The 27,460-nt window shown below is 42.9% G+C and overlaps 1 protein-coding gene across 1 annotated transcript in view; it reads right to left on the bottom strand.

Moving 5' to 3' along the window:
- TPD52L1 (TPD52 like 1) overlaps positions 1-27,460 on the bottom strand; it is an 87,686-nt gene that overhangs the window by 19,978 nt on the left and 40,248 nt on the right. Inside the window, exons 2-3 of the mRNA XM_080929588.1 lie at positions 12,616-12,731; positions 6,318-6,466 (exon numbers count right to left, since the gene is read on the bottom strand). Coding sequence (XP_080785714.1) covers positions 6,318-6,466; positions 12,616-12,731 — 265 coding nt within the window. The remainder of the gene's footprint in view (positions 1-6,317; positions 6,467-12,615; positions 12,732-27,460) is intronic.

Genomic DNA, 27,460 nt, shown 5'->3' on the forward strand with positions numbered 1-27,460 from the left:
GCTTTGAGGTCTGGTCTTCCCAGATAACTTGCCGCTCAGAATTCTCTCATCTCCACATTCTTATAGAATGTGTGCTAGAATGGGAGTCATGATGCTAACAGGGTGCTATTTAATTCAGGGAGAAATATTTTTGTTATCACTCCTCCTGACATTTTTTTAAAAAACAAATTTTATTCATCAACAATTCCATTTTATCAATGAGCCATTCCCAGATCTAACTTCCCAAGCAGGTAGCTCAGATACCCCAATAGACAAAAATAGACAAACAAACCCCCACAAACCAATAAAATACTCATGATCAAGGTCAAATACAATGATCAAGGTCACAGGGGGAAAAGGCTAGCAATGTTAAAGAGTTAATCTCATGGAAAATGGTTGTTCTGGCGCTACACATAAGTCTGTAATCATGCCTTGGGAGGAGGCAAGAAGTCAGTGTCACACTGCTCTGTACTGAGCTGATAGCTAGCCGGAAGTGTACAATCTATGGGGGGAGCTATTAAAAGAATTGGAACCACAGGCTTCAGCCAGAGATGGACCTCTATGGGGTGTGGCCCTGCAGGTTCTAGTGGAGGCCCAGTTGGAGACTCAGCATCTGCCACACCGTTTCTGTCCAATGCCATCTGTCCTGACACCCAGGTGTTCAAATATGGACTCGAGGTTTCTCGAATGAACCCACCAATTTGATGAGTTTGGTACACTCAGGAGTCTGAAGGGGGGGGATTGGGAGAAGCAGTTTTTGTGCTACACGTTAGAGTGGCCCCATGGGGAAGGAGGATCAGCAACTGTGCTTACAGCTTGTTAAAGACTTGGGCGGGGGTGGGGGGAGGATGGGAACGAGCCTGTACTTCCAGTTTGGTGGCTGGCAGCAGAGGGCATTGTGGGAAGGAGAACAGGTGTCATCCCCGACAGTCTGCTGCAGCCTGACCAAGGGAGGGCGTGTCTCCTGCTCCCTGGATCGCTGGATGAACCAAGCCTCAACTGCTCCTCCTTTAGTTGGAGTCTGGTGGCCATGATCTTTCGGGGTCTGGGTATGGTTCCATCTCGAAGTGTTGTTCCAGCTCCCAAAGCTGCTCCCAAATGTACCTCTGGTCAAGGGGACCCAGGTCAGAGAACTGGGAAATGCATCCATCTGGTCTGTACCTCACTTCAGGTGTGACTGAAGGTATGTCCTATGAATTTAGGATTACATCTCAGGTCCGTGTTGGGCCCACTCAGCCTCCTCCCCACATATTAATAATACACTTTCTCCTCCACTATCGCTCAGCAGCCAAGGAAATTGGTTAATGGAAGACTTTCTCCTAAAATTAAACCGTTGATAATCTTGTTTCTCCTCACTGGTAAGGGGTTGGTTCTTCTCTACTAAGAAGAGTTCAGCTTCATTCTTAAAGGTTAGTGAGACCACAGACATTGGACCAAGGCCAGTCCAACAATGATACCCATACACAAATGACTGAACATGAATGCACACTCACACGGATACACACACACACACACACACACACACACACACATGCACCTTTAACTTTTGTCAAGTTGTCCTCTCAGTCTGAAATTTGCTAATGGGGTAGTTCAAACATGATCAAGATTCAATGAGTGTCAGCTCTACCTCTGTGTCTCAGTCTTCCTAATGCTAGCATGGAGTCACCACGGCCAACAAAGCATCACACACCATCTGCCTACAATATTTAACTCATTGAATCCTCACTAGTCTCATCCCTGTGTACACAGAATCCCGGCTGACCTATCTGCATAAGGTTAAGAGCAATGCTCTCCTGACACTGAGACAAACGGAATGGGTATTGTGCAATCCAAACACAAGCAGGTCTCATTCAACCACTGCCCCCCCAGCATTTGCCTCCAAAGCATTGGGACTTCTTGTCAGACTAGCTTCCAGATCCTTCCCCTGGTCTCCATGCGTCTCCCTTCCTCAGAACTGATTCTCCCGCTCCCACCCTTTGTTGTAAATTAGTCACTCTACCAACCTTTCAGTGACTCAGCAGCAACAGTTTGTGTCATCATCTGCCACTGCCAAATGAGGCACATAAAAGGCCTGGGCCACCCCAGATAGCTCTCAGTCTTGTTCACGTGTTCTCTCCCTCCCCCCACCCTCCTCCTCTCTTTGTCTTGATTGTTCTCTGTCTGTCTTTCTTACTCTCGGCTCCAAGACAATTAATTCTCCCCCATCCCACAATAAACCTCTTGCCCTAAGTCTATTGTATGGTGTGACCGCCAAAGGTATGTTTTCGTCATTTTATCCTAATGCCCACACCCCTCCACAATCTATTACATAATTTAATGGGAATGATCCAAACGTGTACATCAACCCAGGTCATTTCCTGCTCCAAACCTTCCGAGCACCTAAATCCCTTGTTGTTAAATTCTCACTTGCCTGAGAGGCGACCATGGTCTCATCTCAGCACACCACAGACACACTGTCGAGACTGCTCAGGAGACATTGTTGACTCGCTGAAACCGAGAAGCTAGTTCTTGCCTCAGAGTCTTTGTATCAACTTTCCCTCGTCCTGAAAGTTCTTCCTAGATCACTTACCACTGGACATTTCCAGTCTTCCAACTCTCAGCTGGAGTCAGGGTCTAGAACAGGATTTCCTGTCTGGGCCTCCGTCCCTCCACCCTGTGCTGGCGGCCTCCCTGCCCATCCAGTTCATTCTTTCCTGCTAGCTCCTTGGTTGCTTATTTCATTACTTGTCTCTTGCTTGTTTTCCCCTCTTTCAACACTGAATGGAAAGTGGGCACCATGTTAATCTTATTTTCTTGGGTCTAGATTAGCCTGTAAGCAATATATCCTTAATAGTAGGCGTTCATTAGCACTTGTTGGATAAATGACTGGTTAGGGTCCTTTTATGGCTCTCTGTTCCCTGCAGAAGAAAGGTAAGTATTAACTGAGGAAGCACACTAACCAGATGCTCTCCCTGGGGGTAGAGCCCTCTCTCCTGCTGAACCTTCGCCAGTGTATGTCATTCTCAAGAGCCACCACCTGTCTCTCTCAGACTGATTCCATTCTGAGGACTCCTTGGAAACCCTACTTTGTCCCTAGAGGGGCAATATCCTCACATTCCCACACTGCTATGTATTTATCATTCATGAAAAAAAAACACACAAAACTGTTATCTTTCTGATTATACTGTAAGCTCTATAACCCCAGGCACTGAATCTGTACCATTCACCTTTTACACCAAGTAGACTGCTTGGCTACGCCAATTTCTTCTTCAAGCTTGAGAAAGAGAGACTACCCATTCTTTCCTCATATGACTAGGCTAGAACGCTTCCTGAAACCCTCTGCTGTGAATTCAGGACGTGTATGCCTCTCTCTCTTCCTGCCCCCATCACAGCTCGGCACTATGGGCACACCCTGCACAACTATTCTCTCCTCTTCTTCCTCCCCATCTTCAACCACAAAAGTACTCCGATCCTGGAAATGGTTATGGAGGCCAGAAGAACAGTCCTTCCTATTCTTACATCCCACAGGGAAGTTCAGATCAGTATGACTTGAAGCCAAGAGTCTTACATTAAATACACAGGCAACCAGACCCAGGGAACTGGAGAGTGTTCAGCCACACACTATCAGGGCAACTCACCGGTAGTCACAAAAGCAGAAGCTCAGATTACTGATAGATAAGCTTATTTATTCTAGTGCTTAACAATTCCACTGTCCTTTCCTGGAGGTTGTTCATATTATGATTGTTGAACTTAGGTCTGGTTCTTCCTCCCAGCCCCATGCTCCCAGAATTGTGCAGACTCAAAACATATTTACAAACACCTTGGCCATATAGCTAGGCTCTTCTTTGATTAGCTCATAACTTAAAATAACCCATTTATTCTAATCTACATTCTACCACGTAGCTCTTACCCATGCTTAGGTACCACCACATGTAGGTACCACACATCTGTCTCGTCACATCTTCCCAGCCAATCTATTGCCTGGCATCATTCCAGCATCCTTTCTGCCTACAGAATGTTCCACCTCCTATTTCCTGCCTAAGCTATAGGCAATCAAATTTATTATTGGCAGGTACCATACCCATACAGACACAAGATATTTTCTCTATAGATGTTGTTCCAGTATTTGTCTTAAATTAATAGACACAGGCATGTGGTTTATAATCTCTTTTTTACATCTGTCATCATCTGACAAGGGAAGGTTGGTTAACTAGCCTCTGGAGATGAACATCAAAGACCCCTGGTTCCAACCTGTCCTCCATTATCCTAGCTAAATGAAGTTTTGGGGACACATACATAGAAACCCAGAAGGCAGATGGGCCATACTGCAGGCAAAGAAAAACAACTGTTCCCTTGGAAACCAAGACACCTACTCTGGGGAGCCTCATATAAAGGACATCTTCATACAACACCAAAAGGTCTTGGGCATTAGTGCTTAACAGCTAGCAGGTAAAATTAGTGTCTCACAAAACATTGAAATAATTACTGTCAATCATTGGTACTTCTTGCTGCCAGGCACTGAGCCCAGAAGCCAAGAACCACAGAGAGAACTGAGTCCCACGGCTACCAGACACAGGTGAAGACAGGGTCTTTACATTCCACCGAATGAAGCAGGAAAGAAATGGATAACTCGGAGAGTCTCGATGGCTGAACTTAAGGTTAAAGTTAAGAACTTAGCACTGGCAAAAATGTATTCATATACATTTATGCAAAAATGCTTAAAATTTGTTTTTATATTTGTTTTTTTTAAATAAAGTTAAAAAAATAAAATTTCAAACCCCTTTAAAAAAAAAAAAGAATTTGGATGGCAAGTCCCTCTGATTGCCTATCAGCTACTAATACTAAACACACACACACACACACACACACACACACACACAAAGAAGCAAAGAAAAAAGTCTCCTATGTAGAAACCTTTTTAATATAAGACCATCTAACAAGACAAATAGTTTAATTATCAAGAAGTCTCATCCCAATGCCAAGTCACCTGGCCTCACCATTCCATGATAATTAACAATCACCAAGGTTACAGACCAGAAAGAGCAGTAACAACCGTGCAAAGAGGCAGCTACTGATTTCTTGGGAAACCTCTGCCCATTCCTAGAAGATATAAGCTACCAATTCCCTCCAGTCAGAATGGCTAGCATCAGTAAATCTGACATCAAGTGTTGGAAAGGATGTGGAAAGATAAGAATATTTATTCACTATCAATGGGGTGAAAATGAATGCAGTCACTGTGAAACTGTTTTGAGATTTTTCAAATATTAAAAATAGAACCTACATATGATCCAGGTATTTCATACCCAGAGAACCCTACTATCTACCACAGAGATATCTGCACCCCAAGTTTATTGCTGCTTTACTCACTATAGCAGAGTTGGAATAAACCTAGTTATTCATCAACAGATAAATGGATAATGAAAATTCAATACACACACATACACACATGAATAGTAGAATACTATCTACTTAGCTCTAAAGAAAATGTAATCAGATTTTTCAGGAAAATGGATGGACTTAGAGTGTGTAATATTAAGTGAGGTCACACAATCTCTGAAATAAAAATATTTCATATTCCCCTCTTATGGAAAATTTACCCCAAAATAAATATGTGTGTTGGGGGGGGGGCATAGCGACAAATAAGAAAGGTTGAATGTTAGGGGATACAGAGGGACTGAATTTGGATGATGCACACGATTATGAAATTTTGGGGTTTGGTGGTGGATAAGTATATAAAAATACCTTTGATGGTGAAAGAATAAAATCCAGTGTGCACAGCATCTTTTCAAATGACTATTCTAACTGGAGAGAAGGTCACTGCAACATAGAGACTTTGGATCAGGTTAATTTCGGTATGATTTTCAAAAACAAAAACCCGTCTAAACCGAGTTGTTTGGTTGGTGTCTCTTAGGCTGGTGTCTAACTTAGTTTGTAGCTGAGGTTGACCTTGAGCCTCCTAGCTGTACCTCTCCACTGTTAGAAGGGAAAGAATGCCCACCACACTTTCATGCAGCGAAGGCGACTGAGCCCAAAATTTCCTGTATCTAGGCAAGCGGAGCTACAAACATCCTTAGCTCCTGCAAAGAAGAGTTTTAATCAACAAAGGTTTGTTTCAGGGCGTTCTTTTGCAGCTTACTTTACATATAATGTACCTAATAATCACTCGTCTTTCTTGAACTTGCTCCTAAAGAAAATATCCCCTTCATGCTACAAGCTCCACATCAACCCTGTGGGAGAAACGGAGGAGGAAACCCGGAGCGTGGTGGTACCCAGACTCCTTAGCTGGGACTCTGTACCCAGACTCCTTAGCTGGGGCTCTGTACCCAGACTCCTTAGCTGGGGCTCTGCGCGGTACTCACACAGCTGAGCTCTGCACGTCCTGCCAGCTCCTGCTGACGTTCTGCTTTAACTCGCTCACCAGGTTCATGCCGAGTTTCTGTTTGATCTCAGCCAAACGTCGTTCTTTTGCTGATAAAACTTGTCGTAATGTTGTGATTTCGTCTTCTAGCTAGAGGTGAGAGAAAACATTAGAGTGGGTGAAAAGCACTTTTCCAAAGATTGGGATGCCTAGGCTAAGTGACCTTTCTGAGGGACCTGGCAAAGTGACCTTTTCATAGAGTGACCTCAGAGTGACGTCAGCAGACTGCCTGAGTCCTATGAGGAGCCTCATTCTGTCAACCCCCCAAAACCCATCATGCAAACGACAGTTCACTCTCTGAAACTGAAGTTGGATATAGGATGCTTAGGTTTGACATTCCCACAGTTCTCAGTGAATGGTTTAGATTGGGCACCAAGGTATACAAGAAAATAAAAATTACCAGGAAGCCTGTTGCAGTAAATACCAAATATGATTTCTTATTCTTTTATTGGCCCCCGCGGTCTCACTCTGAGGATGCCGCTCTAGTGTGGAGCCGAGTGGACCGACTCTGTCACATGGTCCGCAAGCTACACTCTCCACGAGATTCCTTCCCGGGCGGTTCACTCCGTCCACCCTGTTGTTTCTGTCCCTGGCAGATATGACCACCTGGCCAGTTTCTTTCCTCCACTGCCCGGCACAAACATGACTCTAAAACCCGGTAACTTTTCATATGGGTTTATGTATTAAATTTTCAATCCATAAACCCTCTACACAATGAGATTATATCCAGTGGACAAAGATGTAAACTGCCTTTTTTATATGAGATAAAAAAGACCCATAGAATTTCTTAAGAATATTCATATCTACCTAATGCCAATTACAGACACCGGGATCTAGGTCCACTTTCTCCAACTCCATCTTGATTCTTCTCCCAATCTCTGCCCTCCTCTTCTGTTTTCCTATCTTTTCTCCGCCTACCTCTCCACTGTCCAATCATGTATCACCTTAACATCAATCCACAGAAGCCTACTTAAAAAACAGGCATTTTTATTACATTTAGCAATGTGCATTTGTGGAGAACTGAGCTGTATCCCATGGGTGTAAACATGCTAAGGCTTGTGTGTGGAAGTCAGAGGACCACTCATGGAAGTTGATTCCCCTCTTCTAACCTGAGTCCTGCGACTCAGAGTCTAGTCGTCACCTTGTAGCAGGTGCCCTTACTGTTCCTTCCCTAATATGCTGTTTTGTTTTCAAGAAAGATTGGTTTGGTATCTCCCATACCATTTGACAAAATAACCTCTTTTCATACGTTACTCGTTAATGTATGCTTGTTCCTGCCAACCACATGTTGCTGTGAATAAATCTGGCTGTCACTGAGCTTTCCAAGCTAGTGCCATAAAAAGGGAAGAGCGAGGAGAAGGATGGATGCATGCATGTAAGGACATGTCAGGTTACGTTCTCTTTAACAATTTATTGACATGGAGCTGACACACAGTTAGCTGCCTGTCTCTTAAATGTGCAATTTATAAGTATAAGCATATGTATCCATGTACTGTGTTTATGTATATACTTATATATACATACTTAAGTACTTACACACACATATGCATGTATGTGTGTGTATGTATGTATGTATGTATCTATACAGCCATGATTACTACTGGCGCCTGAAAAATGCATATTACCTCCTAGCCAGTCTTTGTAATTTCCTCTCCCCAGTTCTTTCCAACCCCCTAACTCTTGGGCTCACTAGGTGACCACTAAAATTCCCCCTTTCACTCGAGTTGAACTTGCAGTTTCAGGAATGTTATACAATCATGTCATGATGCCGTGCACAGTCATTGTGTTTGGCTTGTTTCACTTAGCTTGTTTCACTTAGCTTGTTTCACTTAGCTTGTTTCACTTAGCACTGTTATTTACCACGGACCCACGTAGCTGCATTAGCCACGGTTCCTTCACTTCTGCCTGCAGAGGGCTTCCCAGTTGTGTGGCTCTGCCAGTGTGTTGTTAAGGGACACTTGGATTTGGTTACTACAGATAGAACCACTACAAAAGCTACCTGCAGGGCTTTGTACAGAGAACATACTTCTTCTCTACCCCCTCACCACACCCCCGTTGTGCACAAGAAGATCACTAAAGAGCTGTCGTCGTGAGTTATTTTCTAGCAACAAAATTACATTAAAAGTACTCGGAGTTTGGGGCTTTGTAATATCCTATAACAAATCTGAGCTTCCCAAAGTCTGACTTAATTACTTACCATCCTTTGTAATATCACTGTGTGCAGAGCTCCGATATCAACAATTACTCTCCCATCTCTGCTTTGGGGAAGCACAAAACCATGTGAGCTTTCCTTCAGCAGGGTAAGCCAAACCATCCCCAGGATGTCCTCAGTCCTCCATGTGTACAGAGGCAACAGAAGTCTGCCAGAGCCTTAGAGTTCTGAGCTTTTAAAATGGGAAGCTACGTCTCATTTTCCTCTGACCACAACTGTAGCTAGCCCTGCCAGGCATCCCGCAAACACATTCCTTGCATCACTGGAGAACAAGCTACTGAAGAATGGTGATTGCATTTGAAAAAAACAAAAGCATTTCCTCCGGCACAAGGAAGACTTTTTCCTAGTACTAAACAGTGGGAATCATGTTGTGATTTTCTTCTTCTTCTGTTTTTGCCGTGGTGTGGATTGAACCTGCAGACTCATGCATGATAAACATATACTCTCCCACTGAGCTGCTCCCCAAGATGGGAAACCTCCCAACACATCTGTCATTTCAGGAAAAGATGACAAGTACAGATTAGAAGCATCTTAAATAGCACGCCGTAAAAGAGCAATATCTTGGGGCTTTTACTGTCAGCAAAATGGTCTTAAAGTTTTCACGTTAATCAATTTGCATATTCATTAAATGTTTCTGTATGTCTCATATGGGTTCATAATCGGTAGAAATGTGACCTTTTCTTGGATGATGGAGTCTTCCGTGTGTATGCATGCTTAGGCAGATAGCTGCCGAAGGAGGATGCTCAGACCACTCTGGGGCCCATGCTTTAGTCTCCCTGTTCCTTGAGAACATGGTGTTATTTCAAAAACCACACTTCTCTGTTCTTGATTATCCTGTCACATTCCGAGTTTTCATCTTCGTCAAAGTGCCTTCCTGTATGTCATCGGCTGCTTGAGAATCTACTTTTACCAGAGAAAATTCTTGAGTGTTATGTCTTCCTTGACTCTTTGACAGCTAGCTCCAGGTGTCCTGCTCTTTCTCATTTCGAGTTACTGAAACTACTGGGCATCTGGTTCTGTCAGACCCAAGACTGCTTCAGGCAAACCGTCAGGAAGAAAAAGTCCTTATGCACAAAGCTCTTACTCTGATACAGGGCTGCCCTTTGCCGCAGGAGAGTGCTCTCTGCAGCATCTTTAAAATTTATAAGACTATTTATTTTTGAATGGAGAGGGCATGACCAAACCATGGTGCACTTGTGGAGGCCACAGGACAGCGTGTGGGACTTTGATGTCTCCTTCCACTGTGTGAATCTCAGAGATCTAATTCAAGTCATATGCTTAGCCACAGGCACCTTTATCTGCTAAGCTATGTGCTAGCCTCTGACTCTTCATACCCCATGTCTAAAAAACCCAAGGGACATTCCAGCTACTTTTGACCACTTGTGGAGGGGGGAGATCCGAGCTGAGCTTTCTGAAAGTGCTAAGGCTGCTGAGAGTGTGTTTTCATGCTAACTGGATCCTAGTCCTGCAAGTAAAGTCAGGACCCATAGTGCTGTCCCTGTATTAGCAGGACACACCATGCAGGAGCAGAGAAAGGTGTGTGTGTGTGTGTGTGTGTGTGTGTGTGTCTGTGTGTGTCTGTGTGTGTCTGTGTGTGTGTGTCTCTCTGTGTGTGTGTCTGTGTGTGTCTGTGTGTGTGTGTCTGTGTGTGTGTGTCTCTCTGTGTGTGTGTGTGTGTCTGTGTGTGTGTGTGTGTGTAAGAAGATTTATAAGAAGGGTAAGCTCAAGGTGGGAGTAGTGGAGTAGAAAGGGAATGCCTTTCACTGCCTTCGGGACAGACTCTGCACAAGAGTACCTGGATTTCGTGATGCTAACTTTCACCCTGGGTGATTATCTCTGCAGCATCCAGAAGTAAAGCAGAAAGCATTAATTAAGGCCAGTGCACTGTGAAGGATGGGACCCAGTAACATGAGCACAGTTACAAAGCATCTGGTGTTACCATCTGGATTCTGAAAGGAAAAGTCTTGGAAATGAAGCCTGCTAGAAGCTTGCTGCTGTGACCAAGAGGACAGGGAATTCTGAGAATGTTGTTGCTGGCAGTTTGCATTCAGTGAACATCCATCTAAAACCAGTGGTTATGATTCCCTTGCTAATAAGAATAATATATGCCCACTGTCGGATTCACAGAACACAATGAATTGACTGATGTTTGTATGAACAGCCCAGTAATCCTGGGACCCAGGCAAACCAAGTCACCTTACAGGGGTCACTCACGTACACAAGCCTTCCTGAACTGATGCTGAGAGCTCTTGTAGTGAAGAATGTATATACTTAAGAAGCTTCTAATCAATTAGCCCATACTGGTTTACAGAATGTAATTGTTCGACTTTATACTTGACACACACAGGTGGTGAAAGAGACTCTTGAGTCATGAATCCATGTAAAGTTAGCCTATCTACACATTCAGGCCAACTTTGTTCTGCACTCTGACAGGTGTGACCACTCAGTGGCCATACACAGACCTAGCAAAAACAGCCAGAATATTCTGTTGGATGGGGCACAGCATGCATTTGCTGAAATACTTGGCAGGTTGTGCTAGAGGACCAAGTTGTTCTTCTACTTTGAAATGAAATTATTTTGAAGGCAGGCACACAGAAGCAAGTACTGCGTGATCTCATCTGGATTGGATCCAAAAAGCACAGAAGCAGAGTAAAATTGTGTTTAGTGGAGGCTGGAGAGGGAGATGAGGAGAAAATGGCCAAAGGATACAACATTAATTACGATAGGAGCAAGTTCTGATGTCCCACAGCACGGTAGGGTGATAATTCTGAAAACGGAGACTTAATGGTCTCAACACAAAGAAAAGCTAGGTGTGTGACGTAGAGCATATATAATGCATCCCTACTTGATTGCCACATACTATTCACATGTGTACATTATACTGTGCCCCATAGATCTGATCATGTGTCAATAAACAGAAGATGGAAACTTATACCAGGGTGTATTGGTACATCTATACACTCAACCCAGAAGGATTATTAATCCCAGGTCAGCCTGGGTTACATAGCAAGACTCAGGCTCAACAGAACACACTGTAAATAATTAAAGAATAAAACTGAAAGCAACTTATTGAGATTGATTAATCTTACTAGGATGCTGAGTTACCAGAGTGCATCAGGCGTGGTGGAGCTCAAGGCTGTGCCCTAAGCCAGTGAGGTGACAGCAGGAAGGCAAAGCCTTGATTTCTCGGGGAATAAGAGCTTCCTGTCCCGTGAAGGGCATATGCAATCGATGGAGGACTGAGCCTCTCCTATCCTCCCGCCTTTCTCTGCTCCCGGAGCCCTTCTCTAGCCCTCTCCAAAGAAGAGGCACCGATACGCAGTGAGTCAGTGGTCAAGAGGAAACCACCAGCAAAAGGCCTGCCACAGACCTGTGGGATGAGCCTGGCATTCTCTCTAGGATGGGTTCCTACAACAGCTGCCAAAGTTCTAATTAAGCCCTAATTAACTGTAGCTCATCTCTCCACCCCCAGAGCCTTATTCTTCTGCACAAGAGCCAAGTCAGCCACTCCCATGATAGAAAATTTCATTAAAATCATTAAAATGTTGAAGAATTCCTCTTAAGAAGATTACACCTGTGCTGTGGTTATATTTTAGTTTTGTTTTTGAGACAAGGTCTTGTGATGTAGCCCAAGCTAGCCTGGAACTTACCCCAGGCTGACCTCCTGCCCCTCCTCTTCCTGCCCCGACTCCTACAGGCAAGAATAACAAGCACGTGCAGCCACACTGGTCTGTGCCATGGTTTTCAGCACATTCCATTCAGTTCATGAGCAATTAACACTCACACAGCATCTCCACACTAAAGAAAGCAAGAAGCGCGTACATAACACTAATTGTTACTGTGGATTAAGCAGTACAGCCACCCACTTCACCACTGCAAACACAGCCAGCATTACCAAAGCACCCTGGGGAAATGAGTCATTCTGCCGTGTATCCATTCATTACCCTTTATTACAGGAAAGACACCATCATTGCAATATGGGACCTGTGGTGAACTAAAGATAGAAAGAGAAGGTTACTAGACATACCTGAACTAATTCTGCCTTTAGCTCTTCCCTCTCCTCCTCAGAGAGCATGCTAAAGAAGTCGGTACTGCCTATCGCGTCCCCATCTCTTCCTTGCAGTGGCTCCGTCTCCAACAAGCCTTCAGGCAAAAGTGACAACACATGAAGTCAGGGTTGTGCATTCAGCCATCACCCATTTCTGCAGCCGGACAGACTGCATACTGAGTTCCCCCACATTGAAAACCAACCAATATTCTGACCCCCACCCGGAAAACAACAAAAAATCATGTACACATGTACACCCTCCTCCTAAACTTGTGATGATCTCTAAGAGAGCAAATGCTGAGAAGTCTAGAACAAGAGAAACAATAAAAAATGTGAATGGGAAGGGGTACCTAGAATGTAAACAAGGGTCTGGGGAGCCTGCCCACTGGTTAATAGCATGCACTACTCAGTCCTCGAGTCAGGTAGCTCATAACTTTCTGTAAATCCAATTTGAGGGCAGCCCACACCCTCTTCTGGATTCTGAGGGTGCCTGCACTCACATGTATACAACCCTCTCCAATGCATAAATATACACATAATTTTGAAAAAATACATGATTTAAAACATGTGGACAAAGTAAGCTTGTCACGGAATTTACCTGTGTCATATAGTTTCACCTTTCACTGTGTCATATGTTCAGGGGGCAGAGAATATAGCCCACACAGGGAGAGGGACATGATGTGAAACTTCGGATAAGCCTTCCTTCCCTGCAACTATCTTCAAGGCAACTTATGCTTCAAACTCAGAGCTAAATGACAGACTATGTAAATAAATATGAATGGGAGAATGGATGGATGGATGGATGGATGGATGGATGGATGATGGATGGATGGATGATGGATGGATGGATGGATGGATGGATGGATGGATGGAGAGATGGATGGAGAGATGGGTGGGTGGGTAGGTGGGTGGATGGATGAATGATAGATGGATGGATGGATGATGGATGGATGGATGGATGGATGGATGGTAGATGGATGGATGATGGATGGATGGATGGATGGATGGATGGTAGATGGATGAATGATGGATGGATGGATGATGGATGGATGATGGATGGATGGATGGATGATGGATGGATGGATGGATGGATGATGGATGGATGGATGGATGGATGATAGATGATGGATGGATGGATGATGGATGGATGATGGATGGATGATGGATGGATGGATGGATGATGGATGGATGGATGGATGGATGATAGATGATGGATGGATGGATGGATGGATAGATGATGGATGGATGATGGATGGATGGATGGATGATGGATGGATGATGGGTGGATGATAGATGATGGATGGATGATGGATGGATGATGGATGGATGGATGATAGATGTTGAATGGATGGATGATGAATGGATGATAGATGATGGATGGATGGATGATGGGTGAATGGATGGATGGATAAATGATGGATGGATGATGGATGGATGGATGCTGGGTGAATAGATGGATAGATGATGGATGGATGGATGGATGATGGATGGATGGATGATGGATGGATGGATGATGGATGGATGGATGGATGGATGATGGATGGATGATGGATGGATGCATGCATGCATGAAATAAAAACAAACCTTCCACTGGGAACTCATTACTCTTTAGTGGGCTGCATGTAAACTGACTTCTTAGATGCATTTTGCCTACAAACAACCTAAGGCCAGAAAAGTATTTTCTATTTTTTTTTTTTTTTTGATGGTGCAACATGCAAAGGCTGAGACAGCCACACTTTAAAAAACACAGGAATAAATGCTTCTCCAGAAGGAAGAAGGCAGGAAGCACTTGGGGTTCTGATGCTGTCCTTGTACCACAGACTAGCCCCACAATAATCCAGTCTGTAACTTGTCATGTGATAAAGAGACCTTTGTGCCTAAGATGCATAATGCCTGGGAAGCCCTGGGCCATCTGGCTGACGCTCTCACCAGCCCGTGGTACCTGGAGAACCCAGAGCACACCCACAATGCGTTCAGAAACCTGACTTATTTTTGAAATGGCAGAGCTGCCATTGATACATCTGCAGTAAAAGGAGGTCTCTTAATAACCATCCTGCAATAACACCATCCTTGTGCAGACAATAATGTACACATTCTATATGCCTCACAGGACAAAACGGCAAGTCCCAGAAGACAGATCATATATAACAACCTTTGGGAAGTACAAGATTTCTCTAACAAGACACAAACAGAGCAAAAGACGTAAGAAAGATCAACATTGTCTCTCCCCTAAACACTACCAGACAAGTTACACATTAGAATGTATCTGCTCTATAAATGATTAACAAAAGATGAGGTCCTAGACCATAGAAAATCTCTACAGACCAACCTTTAATAAAAAAATGGGGCTCAGCAATCTCCACTCTCCTTTCTGTCCTACGTTTAAAATTCTCCAGTCTTATCCCCAGCCCTGTGGCAAACCCCTTACAGGGGCCTGTACTCCCTGTTTGCCTGTTTGACTGCACTCTCTGGGGACTCTGCCAAATCCTATGGCAGACCCGGTTTCCCTCCTTCCTATGGACCTTTTCACACAACCCTGTCTGGCCCAGTTCTAATCTGTTATGTAAGTCTCTAATGCCTAGAAACATTCTGTCTGGGATCCCCAGGAGCCACACCTACAAGATCTTAGAAACACTTTTTATCAGACAAACCACAGCCTGTACAAGTTTCTAAGATCCAGAAAAGGAAACAGAAACCAAGGAGCAAGATACCAGACATAGACAAGACCATAAACCAACACACAGAATCGCAATCACCCCAAACCCAGACACCAGCACAAAAACACAATCATTACACACAAGACAATATGTGTCCAGCAATCCCACTACAGGAAGCCCTGAGAAATGCAGCATAGCTGAAGCACAGGAGAAGAACGTCAAAATAGCCATTAAGGATATGTTCAAAGAGTGTATAGAAGATAAAAATAATCCTTTATTGAAGTCTGTAAAAATATGACCAGTAAAATAAAATGATGAGAAAGATCAAGAGATTAAAGGAGGAATAGAATCAAAAAAGTAAAACAAAAAAAAAATGAGGTAAAATTAGAAATGGAAACTTGAAGAAGACAAACAAAAAACTCTGAGGTAAGAGTCACCAAAAGAATACAAGAGATGAAAGAAATCTATTAATAAAATCCACTATATAAACAAACTTAAAAAACCCACATGATCACCTTATTAGATGCTGAAAAAAACCTTTGACAAAATACAACACCCCTTCATGTTAAAGTATTAGGGCTCTGTCGTCATCCATAGCTCTAGGTTAAAATGTCACCTTCAACACTGTGAGGAAATCACAATTGGCATTTTCATATTCTCCGAGCATCTTTTCAGCCACTCCTGGGGATTCAGTGATGTCTTTGTGGCTTTCTCTGAAACTCTACAGACAGTAGATTCTATGATACACTGGAATGATCATAAATTGTTTTTGAATCAATGACACACTGCTAGCAAACATTAGGGAACTGCAGATTTCTTTGAAATACAAAATAACCTTGTACTATCCTAGTGAAGTGAATATGTCCAGTTTTATAACCAAGCAAGGGAAGAAAGGTGTATTCTTTCAGAAAGAGCATGAAATTATCCCAAGATTTAATAAAAGGGGAATGCAGTAAAGCAGCTTACATGAAAACTTCCAATGTCTTAAATAATAGATTTCAGACTGAGATATTTATTACTTAATTACTTTTTCTTCATAATAAGTGGTAAAAAAAACTAACCTCAAAATATTGTTTATTATCAAAGAGATAAAGTATTGCGCTAACCTCATTACGATGGGATTCATGGTTGCCTTTAAATGTGCAAAAGAAAATTTAATACAAAGTGATAAATGGAAATTAAAGATATAAAACACGTTCCTTTACTTATCTGTACCTGACACGCTGTATATTTACTTAAATTATCCCTCGGACTGGAGTCTTATTTTTCACGGACCTTCGTCACTCAACTGAGTTTCTTTCATCTGCTTATCTTATCATTTTATCTATGAGAGCCCCGCTTATCATCCTTTCTAATCTGCTACTGTATTGTGTTTCCAGTTGCCCCCAAGTTCTGGCAGAGGCTCCACATGCCAGGAGAGGCACAAGGGGTACCTTACACCCTCAAATCCTGAATTCAGGGCTTGAAACCCGAGGCAGAAGATGTCAAGAGATTTTCGAACAGGTAATTCTGAAGCCAAGAATCACTCTGGCTTTTGAGACCGGGGTCAGAGTTGGGCAGGGAGACGGGGCCATGTGGGGAGTTTCCACACACACACAAGTATCCAGAATGAATAAATCTGAAGCTTACCTCTCAGAAATCTTGGATAATATAGCATTTTCCCCACATACCATACAGTGTGTGCACTCTTCCTTCACATTTAGATATCAAGTGCCCCTTTATTGGCAGCATTTCGAGATCTTTCTTGTTGTGTATAAAGTGATAGGTAACGTCTTTGACGTTTTTAGGTCTTGAAAATCATGCAGCAGTAACGGGATACTCTTTGTGAAGCTGTATGTTCCAGTGCATGTAACCGATGCACTTCTCCCTGATATGTCAAACAATCTCTGAATAACCTTTGAAATATAACAGAATGCTGTTGCATTAAATAATAAAAAAGCAGGTAAACAGTTCCAGGACGCCATACCTCACTGCCTGCAGTGTCCGTCCCAGCAGTCTCTCCCCCCCATTGCTAGCCATGGCTGCCCTCTCCTGGCTGGCTCTCTGCTGAGAACTCTGCTCACATTCCCTGCATCCACCCCTCTGGATGCTGTCAAAATTCCCACTAGCCTGACAAAATCAAAACTCTAGAAGCTTGTAATGTATTAATCAGATTTATATCAGTAAATTCTCACTCCACAAAATGTCTACACAATAAAACTCAGAGCCAATATGATATAATCTGCCCACCTATATAAGGCAAATAATCCTATAATAATTCATCCCTTATAAGATATTTATAGCTACCTGTGGCTATTTAAAGCCACATGGAGATGGGTCATCTTCTTCCTCCTCCATCTTGGCTTCTCCTCCTCTCTTGGCTTTTCTCCTCCTTTCTAAAACTGTCCCCTCCTTACTTTTTCACTGCCCAATCACCGGCCTTGCCTTATCTTGTGCCTGTCCTCACCTTAATATCACCCACACAATGTAAGTGTTATATATAAAGATTTTATATCGCATCATTGAAGGAACAATAAAGGGGCTAGTTTTATATGTTCAGGACAATGAAAAATATTTTAAATACAGTTTGTAGCACTTCCTCTTTTTCTGGGATAAAACACCATGCCCAGTGAGACATAGAAAAGGCTTTATTTAGGCTTATGGTTCTAGAGAGATTAGAGTTCATCAATACCCTAGAAAGCAAGCACGGTGGGTGGAGTGCAAGATGAAAACTCACATTGTGAACCCCAAGTATGAGGCAGAGAAAGCAAACTAGAATGGTGAGAATCTTTAAAATCTAAAAGTCTCTGAAAGCCAGACTCCACTGACTTCTTCCTCCCGCAAAGCCACACCTCCCAACCTTCCCCAAACAGTTCCAACAGGAACTGTTCAAGTACAGGAACCCATGCAAAATATTCCCATTTAAACCACCACACAATTGGCTGAATCTGTAAGAAGCAAGCAGACATTGAGGGCAAATTGTCCAAATCCACACCTGTATTACAAAATGAAAGCACACTGTTCTATAATTGGATCTTTCTATCCATATAACTTCCTCCTCTCATTCTTAATAACCTCGCTTAAAACCTAACCATATCAATGGTGCTCATCTGGTCCTACAATTTAAAGTTGACCCTTTATCAATCTAATGATTGAGTTCACAACAATATATTCATCTGTTTGTTATAGTTTTTTTAAAGGTATCTCTCTGGGTCTCTAATAAGTCCTAAATAAGAGTTGACTCAGTTCTACAGACTTCACCATAACACGTTAATTAATGGTTTATTGAGTGACTACAAGCCAGCAGAGAGATTGGGAAAGAATCTATGTCCAGGAAACAGACTGATGCAAAACAAACTCCTTTTCAACTCTGTACCACAGTGTGTGAAACCTGCCTTTTCATCTGGAACACAGGGATGACAATGCTATTCACGAGGGTAGCTTATGAGGGATTACAGTTTTGCTAAAGGCCCAGTACTGTGCCTGGCACATGATAATCAGTATGTACATTCGTTCCAATATATTTTTATTGGAATTATTGTAAAAGTTCAGGTATTATAAGAGCAAATATGGAGTTATTACTATGACCTCGAGTTACTAAAAAAATTTCACTATGGAGACAAGCTACTAACATATGATTCCTAAGTAAAATTATTACATGACAGGATCGATGAATTAATTCACTAAACCAATGCCCTAAACCATCACACTGTGCTTCATCATCTGGTCCTTAGAAGGGAGCTCTTTGTTCACTGGGCACTACTCTTCCTGGTGACTCATTGCTTCCAGCACTAGATTGACATTAAAGTAGCCTGTGGGATCCATGCTTGGGGTTCTGATCCGAAGTGGAAAGGCGGGGTAAACAAGGTTGACTCTGGTACCAGCACAACAGTAGAACTCTCCCATTGTGGAAACCTCCCACAGAACTGCCATGTATCCTGTCCTTTGAACAAAATGTTAGAAAAAAAAAAAAAACCCAAAAAACAAAAAAGTCCTCAGGCTGCTCCTTTCATTGGATGTACTTACTCTTTCTGGCTGTGAGGCCTGACTGTCTAACATCTGAAGGTCTAAGGTTTTTTTCTTTATCCTTAAAATAAACTTCACAGCTTTCATTTGAGCTAGTCACAAAGACTTAAAAAAAGGAAAAAGAAAAGAAAAGCAACATTCAGTTAAACAGAGCCATAGATTCTAGGTAAGGAAAAAAAAACTTGAACCCCTTTCTGTATTTAGCTCTACAAACGTCTAGCCATGGCTTCAAATTATGTTAATTAAACAGGCTAAACAGGCAAAAAACTGTTACTTCAGATTGGCTTTCCACAAGCCCTGAGAAGTCATCCAGCCATTGCTATAGACTCTCATGTCCTGTCTAGTATAATGGTTCAACTATCCATAAACAACAAACAATAATTTCCTTCTTTACTCTCCCTGAGTCCATCCATTTCCCCTGCATGGGGTCAGCAGTCAGACACTGCCCTGTACCACGGTCCCTAAGAAAGCAACATTCCAGGCATCTCAATTTTCAAAGACAGTCAGGGCTATAGTTGCCAGTCATTGGTCTGTGGTCACCATGTAAATTCTGAAGGAAGATTTTTACCTTTAAGGATTTCAGTGGTATATCTAGAAATATCAATTTATGCATAGTAGAGAAATCCCAGTGTGGTGGATAGAATGCCAATGGCCCCCATAAGCTCATATATTTGAATGCTTAGTTCACAGTTTTCGGAACTGTTTGAAAAGGATTAGAAGGTGTGGCCTTATTGGAGAAGATAAATTACTGGGTTGGGTTTGAGTTTCAAAAGCCCATACCATTTCTTGTCTCTGTCTTTCTATCTCTATCTTTGCCTTTAATTTGTAGATAAGGTGTAAGCTCTAAGCTACTGCTCCAATAATATGCCTACCTGCCTACTGCCATGCTTTTCATTATGATAGTCATGGACTCATCCTCTGAAGCTGTACACAAGCCCCTAGTTAAATGCCATCTTTTATAAGTTGTCTTGGTCATGATGTTGCTTCACAGCAGTAAACAAATAACCAAGACATCCATGTATCCTGACTAACCCAGAATGGGGCACATACTTTTGCAACCATTCTGACTGCTGACCAACCAGGAAGTTACAGGATAGATTTCTTGGGAATTTCTCCAGGGAGTCTGTATTTGGGAAAATTGGTACAGATTCCACAAATGGGGGCTTTGCCTCAGGAATTGTGGTTCTTCTTTCCTTGTTCTAAAACACGGCATGTGAACACTCTTTATACCATATTTGAGGCCTCAGCTTATCATACCTGCCCATTCATAGCGGGGGCCACTTGATAGCACAGGTCAAGTCAAAAACAGGGTTCAATTTTGGTTATCTTATTATAAGTGACAGTTGCTAGTTACATGTTCAAGTTGTTGCCAGGAGTCATTCAGGATTAAACCTTGGACCTCAGGTCCTAAAGCAAACTGAGTTCTTTTACTAAGAAACTAATTAGCTAGAAGCAGATAGTGTCTGGTTGTACTAGCCTAAACTCGTTTGTAGGAAATTCATAAATAAAGCTCTCTGTGCAATGTCTACTGGTACACAGCACCTGTACCTCCCCTAGGCCATGGATACTTTATTCCTTATGCTGTGTATATTTGATTTCACACCTGGTACCCCCTCTCTGGATTATAAAGACCGAAAGAGCAGAAACCTGCTTTCCTGCTCAAGTGCCACAACACATTAGCTTAGGATGGTGATCTGTTTCGGAGTGACAATAGAGTAGTGGAGCGTAGCTCCCAGCAGCAGCTTCATCCACTGATGAAAGGTCTCCGAACACAGTAACCCAAGATCCATACATAGATGTCACATCGAGGTGTGCAATGGAGGCAAGGTGAGCGTCCCCCTACCAGTCCTTTCTGCGTCCTTCTAGACTCTCTCACGTGGACAGTTTCTGTATCTTACTGAGAGTGCTAGGAGATGGTAGTTTTCTTCTCTCTCCTTCTTGCCTTATAAACACAAAGATGTCCTATTGAAAAACACTAAGGATGGCTATCAGATTGCACTTCATGGCTCTCTAGTGATAATACACTGGACTCGAGAAAAGTTAGTGAGAGACTCTAACCTGTTGATTGCAAGAAAAGAGCATGACATATGTCATCCCCCCCCCCCCTTTCTCTCCTGACTTTGTTATCTTGTTATCCTTGAAAAGAGAGACAGGGGTAGGAGGAGCAACAATAAAACTAAACAACTCACCAATGTCTCCACTTGCTCAATTTGTAGAAATGCAAACAATATTTGGAGAATTTTCTTTGATAAATGGTGCTTCCTCATTTTTCCCAAAGAAGAAACCCCCAGTTGAGAAAGTTTGTTGGTTTCCCCAAGTTAATCAATAAACTTAAGTTTTGAATAAAAGGCCACTAGACCACTGAGTTCATGGTATGTTCATCTGACCACACCACATCATGTGGACTCTAAACAGCTTTGAAGTATCTCCATAGCCTATCCAACCCCTGCCTCTGCCCCCAAAACAGAGTCATATTAAATGTAAAGGTCTGGAGTTTTGATATCTGAGGGCCCCTCACTGGGTAGAGCTCAGGGTGGCCTGATAACTTCCACACTGGTCTAAATCATACTTGTCTAAAGATAACCTAAATAACAAAGACCCAGAAGCACCATCCTTCTCCACGCTGGAGCCATGTGGCCCATAACGGTGCCTCTGTTTTCTCATTTTCATCGCCATGGCCGTGGCTCCAGCTTATCAGCACATACCCCGCTAAAAATGAGCTTGTATTCTTTCCCCATGGCTAACCTGCACAACACTTAAGTGACTATTTTAAGACAATCTATAATATACGTAATATATAATATTTATGTATTTGGATATGTAATATTCATATACAATATATAAAACCAGAGTCCTCCCTCAGCCTTGGGAAAGCTCAGGGTAAGAAAGCAGACATACTAAACTGAACAAGGTAGAAGACAGATGGATGACTCTGGGGTCTTAATTCCAATCAGTGACAAAGATGGGCACAGCAAGGTCTTATCCAAGACCCAACAAGCTGCAACATAGTACTTGTCTGGGGCCTTCAAATCACAAACATCACATGTCTTCCGACAATGGTGTGTTAAGTTTTCAACCCTTATTTATCATTTATGGCAGTGACAGATAATCTGTCCATTTCTTTTAAAAACTTTAGTTGACTGTAAAACTGTTGACATAAAAAATAAACTTTTACAATGAGGTCAGCAAATAGAAGAATCAAATTTTAAAAAAACAATGAAAAAACAAAAGTCAGAGCGGTGATTTTAAGTTTCTTACAGGTAGCGTGATGTTCTTCCAGGAACTGCCTCTGGCCTTCACTCTGGTGACCGACTTGACTGTCACCAGTGTGAGCTCTCTGCTTTTATTCCCGAGGTGAGGTCACATGACCTTGTCAGCTGATGTCAGTATTTCAGCAACCACACTCAAAACCAGGAAGACACACTAAATCGGTTTTCATGAAAATATTATAAAGTATTTATCAAAAACCCCAGCTTCTCTAATCTCTCACACTTCAAAGACAAGATCGAGGCATTTTAAACATTTTCTTTTTAGTCTTCAAGTATTATTTGCTGGTCGGGAAAGAAATCTTTGACACCCATAAAAATAGAGACATGTTGGATTAAACTGCAAGTCAGACCAAAACAACCCAAAAATAAAGTCAAAAGAACACAACAGTCACAAGTTGATGACTAAAGATGTAAATACACAACTATAGAAAAACATATTTAATGCTTCGGACGGGTAGACTCCAGGAACTTCCTTCTTAATGCACCTCGCATTGCCTGGGGAAAGATGATAAACTATTGCAGGAATGAGTCCTGAGGAATGCGGAACAGATGACGCAGAGAAGCCTGAACATCTTTCTCCTCTCTGTGTCCCAGCCTCACTTCGCAACACCCACCCTCCAGAGTCAAACATCAGCCTTTGGGGCCGGAGGAGTGGCTCTCTGGGTAAGAGGGCCTGCTATGCACCCTTGGGAACCTAAGCCCAAATCTGTGGCACCCATCTGACAGTTTGAGCTTGGCTGCCTGTGTGCCTCTTACCTCTCCACGATGGGAGTGGAGCCAGGAGGCTCACTCACAATTGCTGGCTGCCAGTCCAGCTCTAGGTTCAACAAGAGACCATGTCTCCAGGTGAAGGAGCTAAACTCCCATCACCCTTACTTGACTTGTGCACCTATACTTTTGAGCCTGCATCCCCACACCTGCTCTCACATATCAGCATATAACACACACACACACACACACACACACACACACACACACACACACATCTCTATCTCTTTACCGGCAAATTGTCTTCCATCAAAGCTGGAAAGGGAAATCAAGCCTGAGAAAAAAATAAGCCTCTGATTTCAACAAGCCTTATAATTTTACCACAAGCAAAGATCATTTTTATATTCCAAAATTCTCCAGAGCAATAAAAAAATTTAAATTCAAACTCACTAATAAAAGCTAATGCCTATTCTACTTATAAATCCCTTCTTGTCTTCCCAACTTCTTCCTTTTTAAATTACCAAAAGTAGACTTCAGAACAGGTCTTCCCAGTTATGTATTTGATGCTGTGAGTTTTCCCAAGATACCCAGTCAAAAGAAATGGGTTCTAAGTATCTTTGTATCACCTACATCCCCTGAGGGAGCAAGGCAGACAGGAGTCTTTGCACGGGCTGTCCTCAGACAGGCTGCATTCCACCCCTAGGCCTTTCCTTGAAAGCTCTCTCACCTTTGTAGTTGTGGGGTCAACTAGCTCAGGATAAACAATGACATCAGGTCCCCTGGCAATGGAAGATAGCCATTGTAAGCGTAAAGCAGGATAAAATCTAACATTCTTCCATGGTCTTGTTAAAGAAGGGGAAGGTAATAAGAGAGACCCTCTTAGATGGGCCAGGGCGTTGTACAACTCTAGTTCTTAAGCAATGGCATGGCTGGGTCAAGGGTTGGGGAGCACAGCATCCCCCATGATGTCTGTTGTTGAGTATGTCCATGTGACAATCCCTTTCACCCCCTTCACTCTGTGCAGGAAAAGCAATGTGAAAGGACGTGAGCACATATGTTTCTTCACTGTGGAATGCTTTGGGAGAATAAAACGTGCAAAAGTTAGAAAAGTTTACAGCAAGTCTTAGATATGAGAATGCAACAGACAAGAAACAAAAAGACAGCCAACTGCCCAAATAGTCAATGTCCAAAGGTATTGAATTTACATCTAAGCCATTATCAAACGTCAAAAGCAAGACAACAGGTTGTACTGAAATGGCTCTGTGCGTCACCTGCTTTTGCACTGAGACAGGCCTCAAAGAGCCTTTGACCTAACATTCTTGCTTTTGAAAAATGAATCTGTAAGAAATAAAGTGGATAGACCTAAGGAGATCGATGTAAAATATTAAAGTACTGCCCATAACTGTGAGGGAAGTGCAAAAATTGAAACAAGCACACTATACCTGCATTGCTTATTATATTTTTACTTATTAAAAATAATGTATGGAGGGGCTGGAGGAATGGCTCAGTGGTTAAGAGCACTGGTTGCTCTTCTAGAGGCCCCTGGCTTAATTCCCAGCACCCATACAGCAGCTCACAACTCCAGTACCAGAGGAACTAGGGCCTTCACACAGATAAACATAATATATATATATATACACCATGAGGAATTTCTACAGTATATAACCCATAACTTACTGGATGCAAAAAGGGGAATTACTGGGTTGTTTGCATATGACCTAATTCAGGGAGGAATGAAAATACTTTTGATGTGTAAACACAACTCTCTATAATAACCAATCTGTACGAAAACAAGGAAGGTTAGAAAAAAGACACAGGATAGATGCCCAGTGTAGGTAGCCAGAGGCTGTTGGTTTAAGTGGTGGTTCTGTCAGGATCTGCCACTGGAGGATTTTTAACATAGATTAGTTTACAAAATTAGGATGCTAGATCGTGCACCGAGCTATGGTGTTACCTATTGATTCTAAACTAAGATTGTGCGGTGTTTCCCTTTACACAGGGACTCAACTGGTTTCCAGAGAAAAGTCCTTTTGATGAGCTTTTGGAGGCATGGTGAGGTGCAACGATATTAATTGATCACTGATTCCAAACTCATATTCCCCATTCCCAAAGTCCTGCCCTGTAATCACATGACGATTACAAAACACCAACCACAGTGGCAGCAGGTCATCTCCTGCGGTCTTTGGGATAATGTGTGTGACAGTGACCCTCACTTCTTTGCTGGGGACTGTGTAGTAATTCCAGAGGGTGAGCTGGATTGCTCTGCTCATTGTCCTCATGAGTGAGCTGCAGAATTTTTCAGAACTGCTAGAGCTGGACCCTCCTGCCACTAGGAAAGAGGATGCCCTTGAGAGAGCATCAGTGATGAGAATGTAGAAACAACGTAAATTCAGACACGGTGATGCCCAGTATCTCCACCAGACAAACAGGAGCCATTTCTCCCTGCATCTGAGCCCTCCAAGCACATTCGTTTTAGGGATGTGTTACTGCTCCAGTCAGACTGGGCAACTCCGGATGGGAAATCTACCTGCTCATCTAAGGTCCTCATCTAAGAGGCAGCCTGCTCATGAATATGCAAATCATGTGAGTCTATGGTGGTAAATATACAGCTGTCTACACCCCTCAAAAAACATAAGATCAGTGTTGCCTCTGCAGTCACCGAGTACACAGGACCTCACCATGGGATAGAGGTGTACCATCCTCTTCCTGGTAGCAATAGCTACAGGTCTCCACTCCCAGATCCAGTGGCGGCAGTCTGGGGCTGAGCTGTGAGGCATGAGGTCTCAGTAAAGTTGTCCTGCACGGCTCCTAGCTACACATTCACTGACTACAATATGCACAGGGTAAAGCAGATGCCTGGACAGGGCCTTGAGTGGATTGGAAGGATTTATCCTTAAAATGGTGATACTTGGAACAACCAAAGGTTCAAGAACAAGGCCACATTGACTGCAGACAAGTTTTCAACTTCAGCACAGCCTATATGGAGTTTAGCAGATTGACATCCCATGACTCTGTGGTCTGTTACTGTGCAAGACATAATGTTGCAACTATATCCTGAGCATGTCAGAATTCCTGGAGAAGGAGCAGCAAGCTGCCCTGTGACTCGATGACTCACACAGGACTAGCTTTTAAAAATTTAACCCAGAATTGCTCCTGTCTAAAGGAAACACAGGGACAAAGAGGAACACAGACTGAAGGAAAGGCCATCCAGAAACTGCCCCACCTGGGGATCCATCCCACATGCAGACACCAAACCTAGACACTATTGCTGATGCCAAGAAGTGCTTGCTGACAGGAGCCTGATATAGCTGTCTCCTGAGAGGCTCTGCCAGAGCCTGACCAATGCAGATGTGGATGCCCAAAGCCAGTTATTGGACTGATCACAGGGACCCCAGTAGGGAAGGACTGAAGGAGTTAAAGGTGCCTTATCTGGCATCAGTGGGAGGAGAGGCCCTTGGTCCTGTGAAGGCTTGTTGCCCTAGTGTAGAGGAATGCTAGGGCGGTGAGGCGGGAGGGGGTGGGTGGGTGGGTGGGTGGGGTCCACCCTCACAGAAGCAGGGTTGGGCGAATGGAATGGGGGTTTGCAGAGAGCAAACTGGGAAAAAGGGATAACATTTGAAATGTAAATAAAGTATCGTTTAAAAAGAAAGAAAGAAAAAATACACAGTAAATAGCTAAATTTTTAAAATAGCAGAAGGTGATATTGGAAGGAAGAAGAAAGCTATTTTATGGTTATGTTAGGCACACAATTATTAACTTCTGTATGTATTTTAAATTAAAGTTTTAATATAAATAAATAAATAAGAAAGGATTTTAGGTAACAGTTCCAGGGGTAGACATGAGATGCTGTAGTCAATTATGGTGAAAGATTGTGCTTAAATTCTGGCTGTTTAATTTGTTTAAGTATCATCTTAGCCAGGAGTGGCTCTGCACTGGTGCCTGAAAACACTCCATCAGGAGCCCACTGCCAGCCCCAGAACTCCACCCTCTGACACCATCCTCCTCACCTGCAGCAGCTCCTGCACTTCTGTTGCTGTTTAACTTCCCTTCATCTAGAAAGCGCAAGCCAGTGATTTCCAAACTGTGACTTTCTCAGAACTGCTTCCTCCCGTATGCCCCACCCTTTATTCCGCTCCAGCGCCTATCACATGAGGAATGGTTATTCTCAGGCATTTCTCACAGACT

Source organism: Micromys minutus (assembly GCF_963924665.1).
Source record: "Micromys minutus genome assembly, chromosome: 15".
NCBI classification, from domain to species: Eukaryota; Metazoa; Chordata; class Mammalia; order Rodentia; family Muridae; genus Micromys; species Micromys minutus.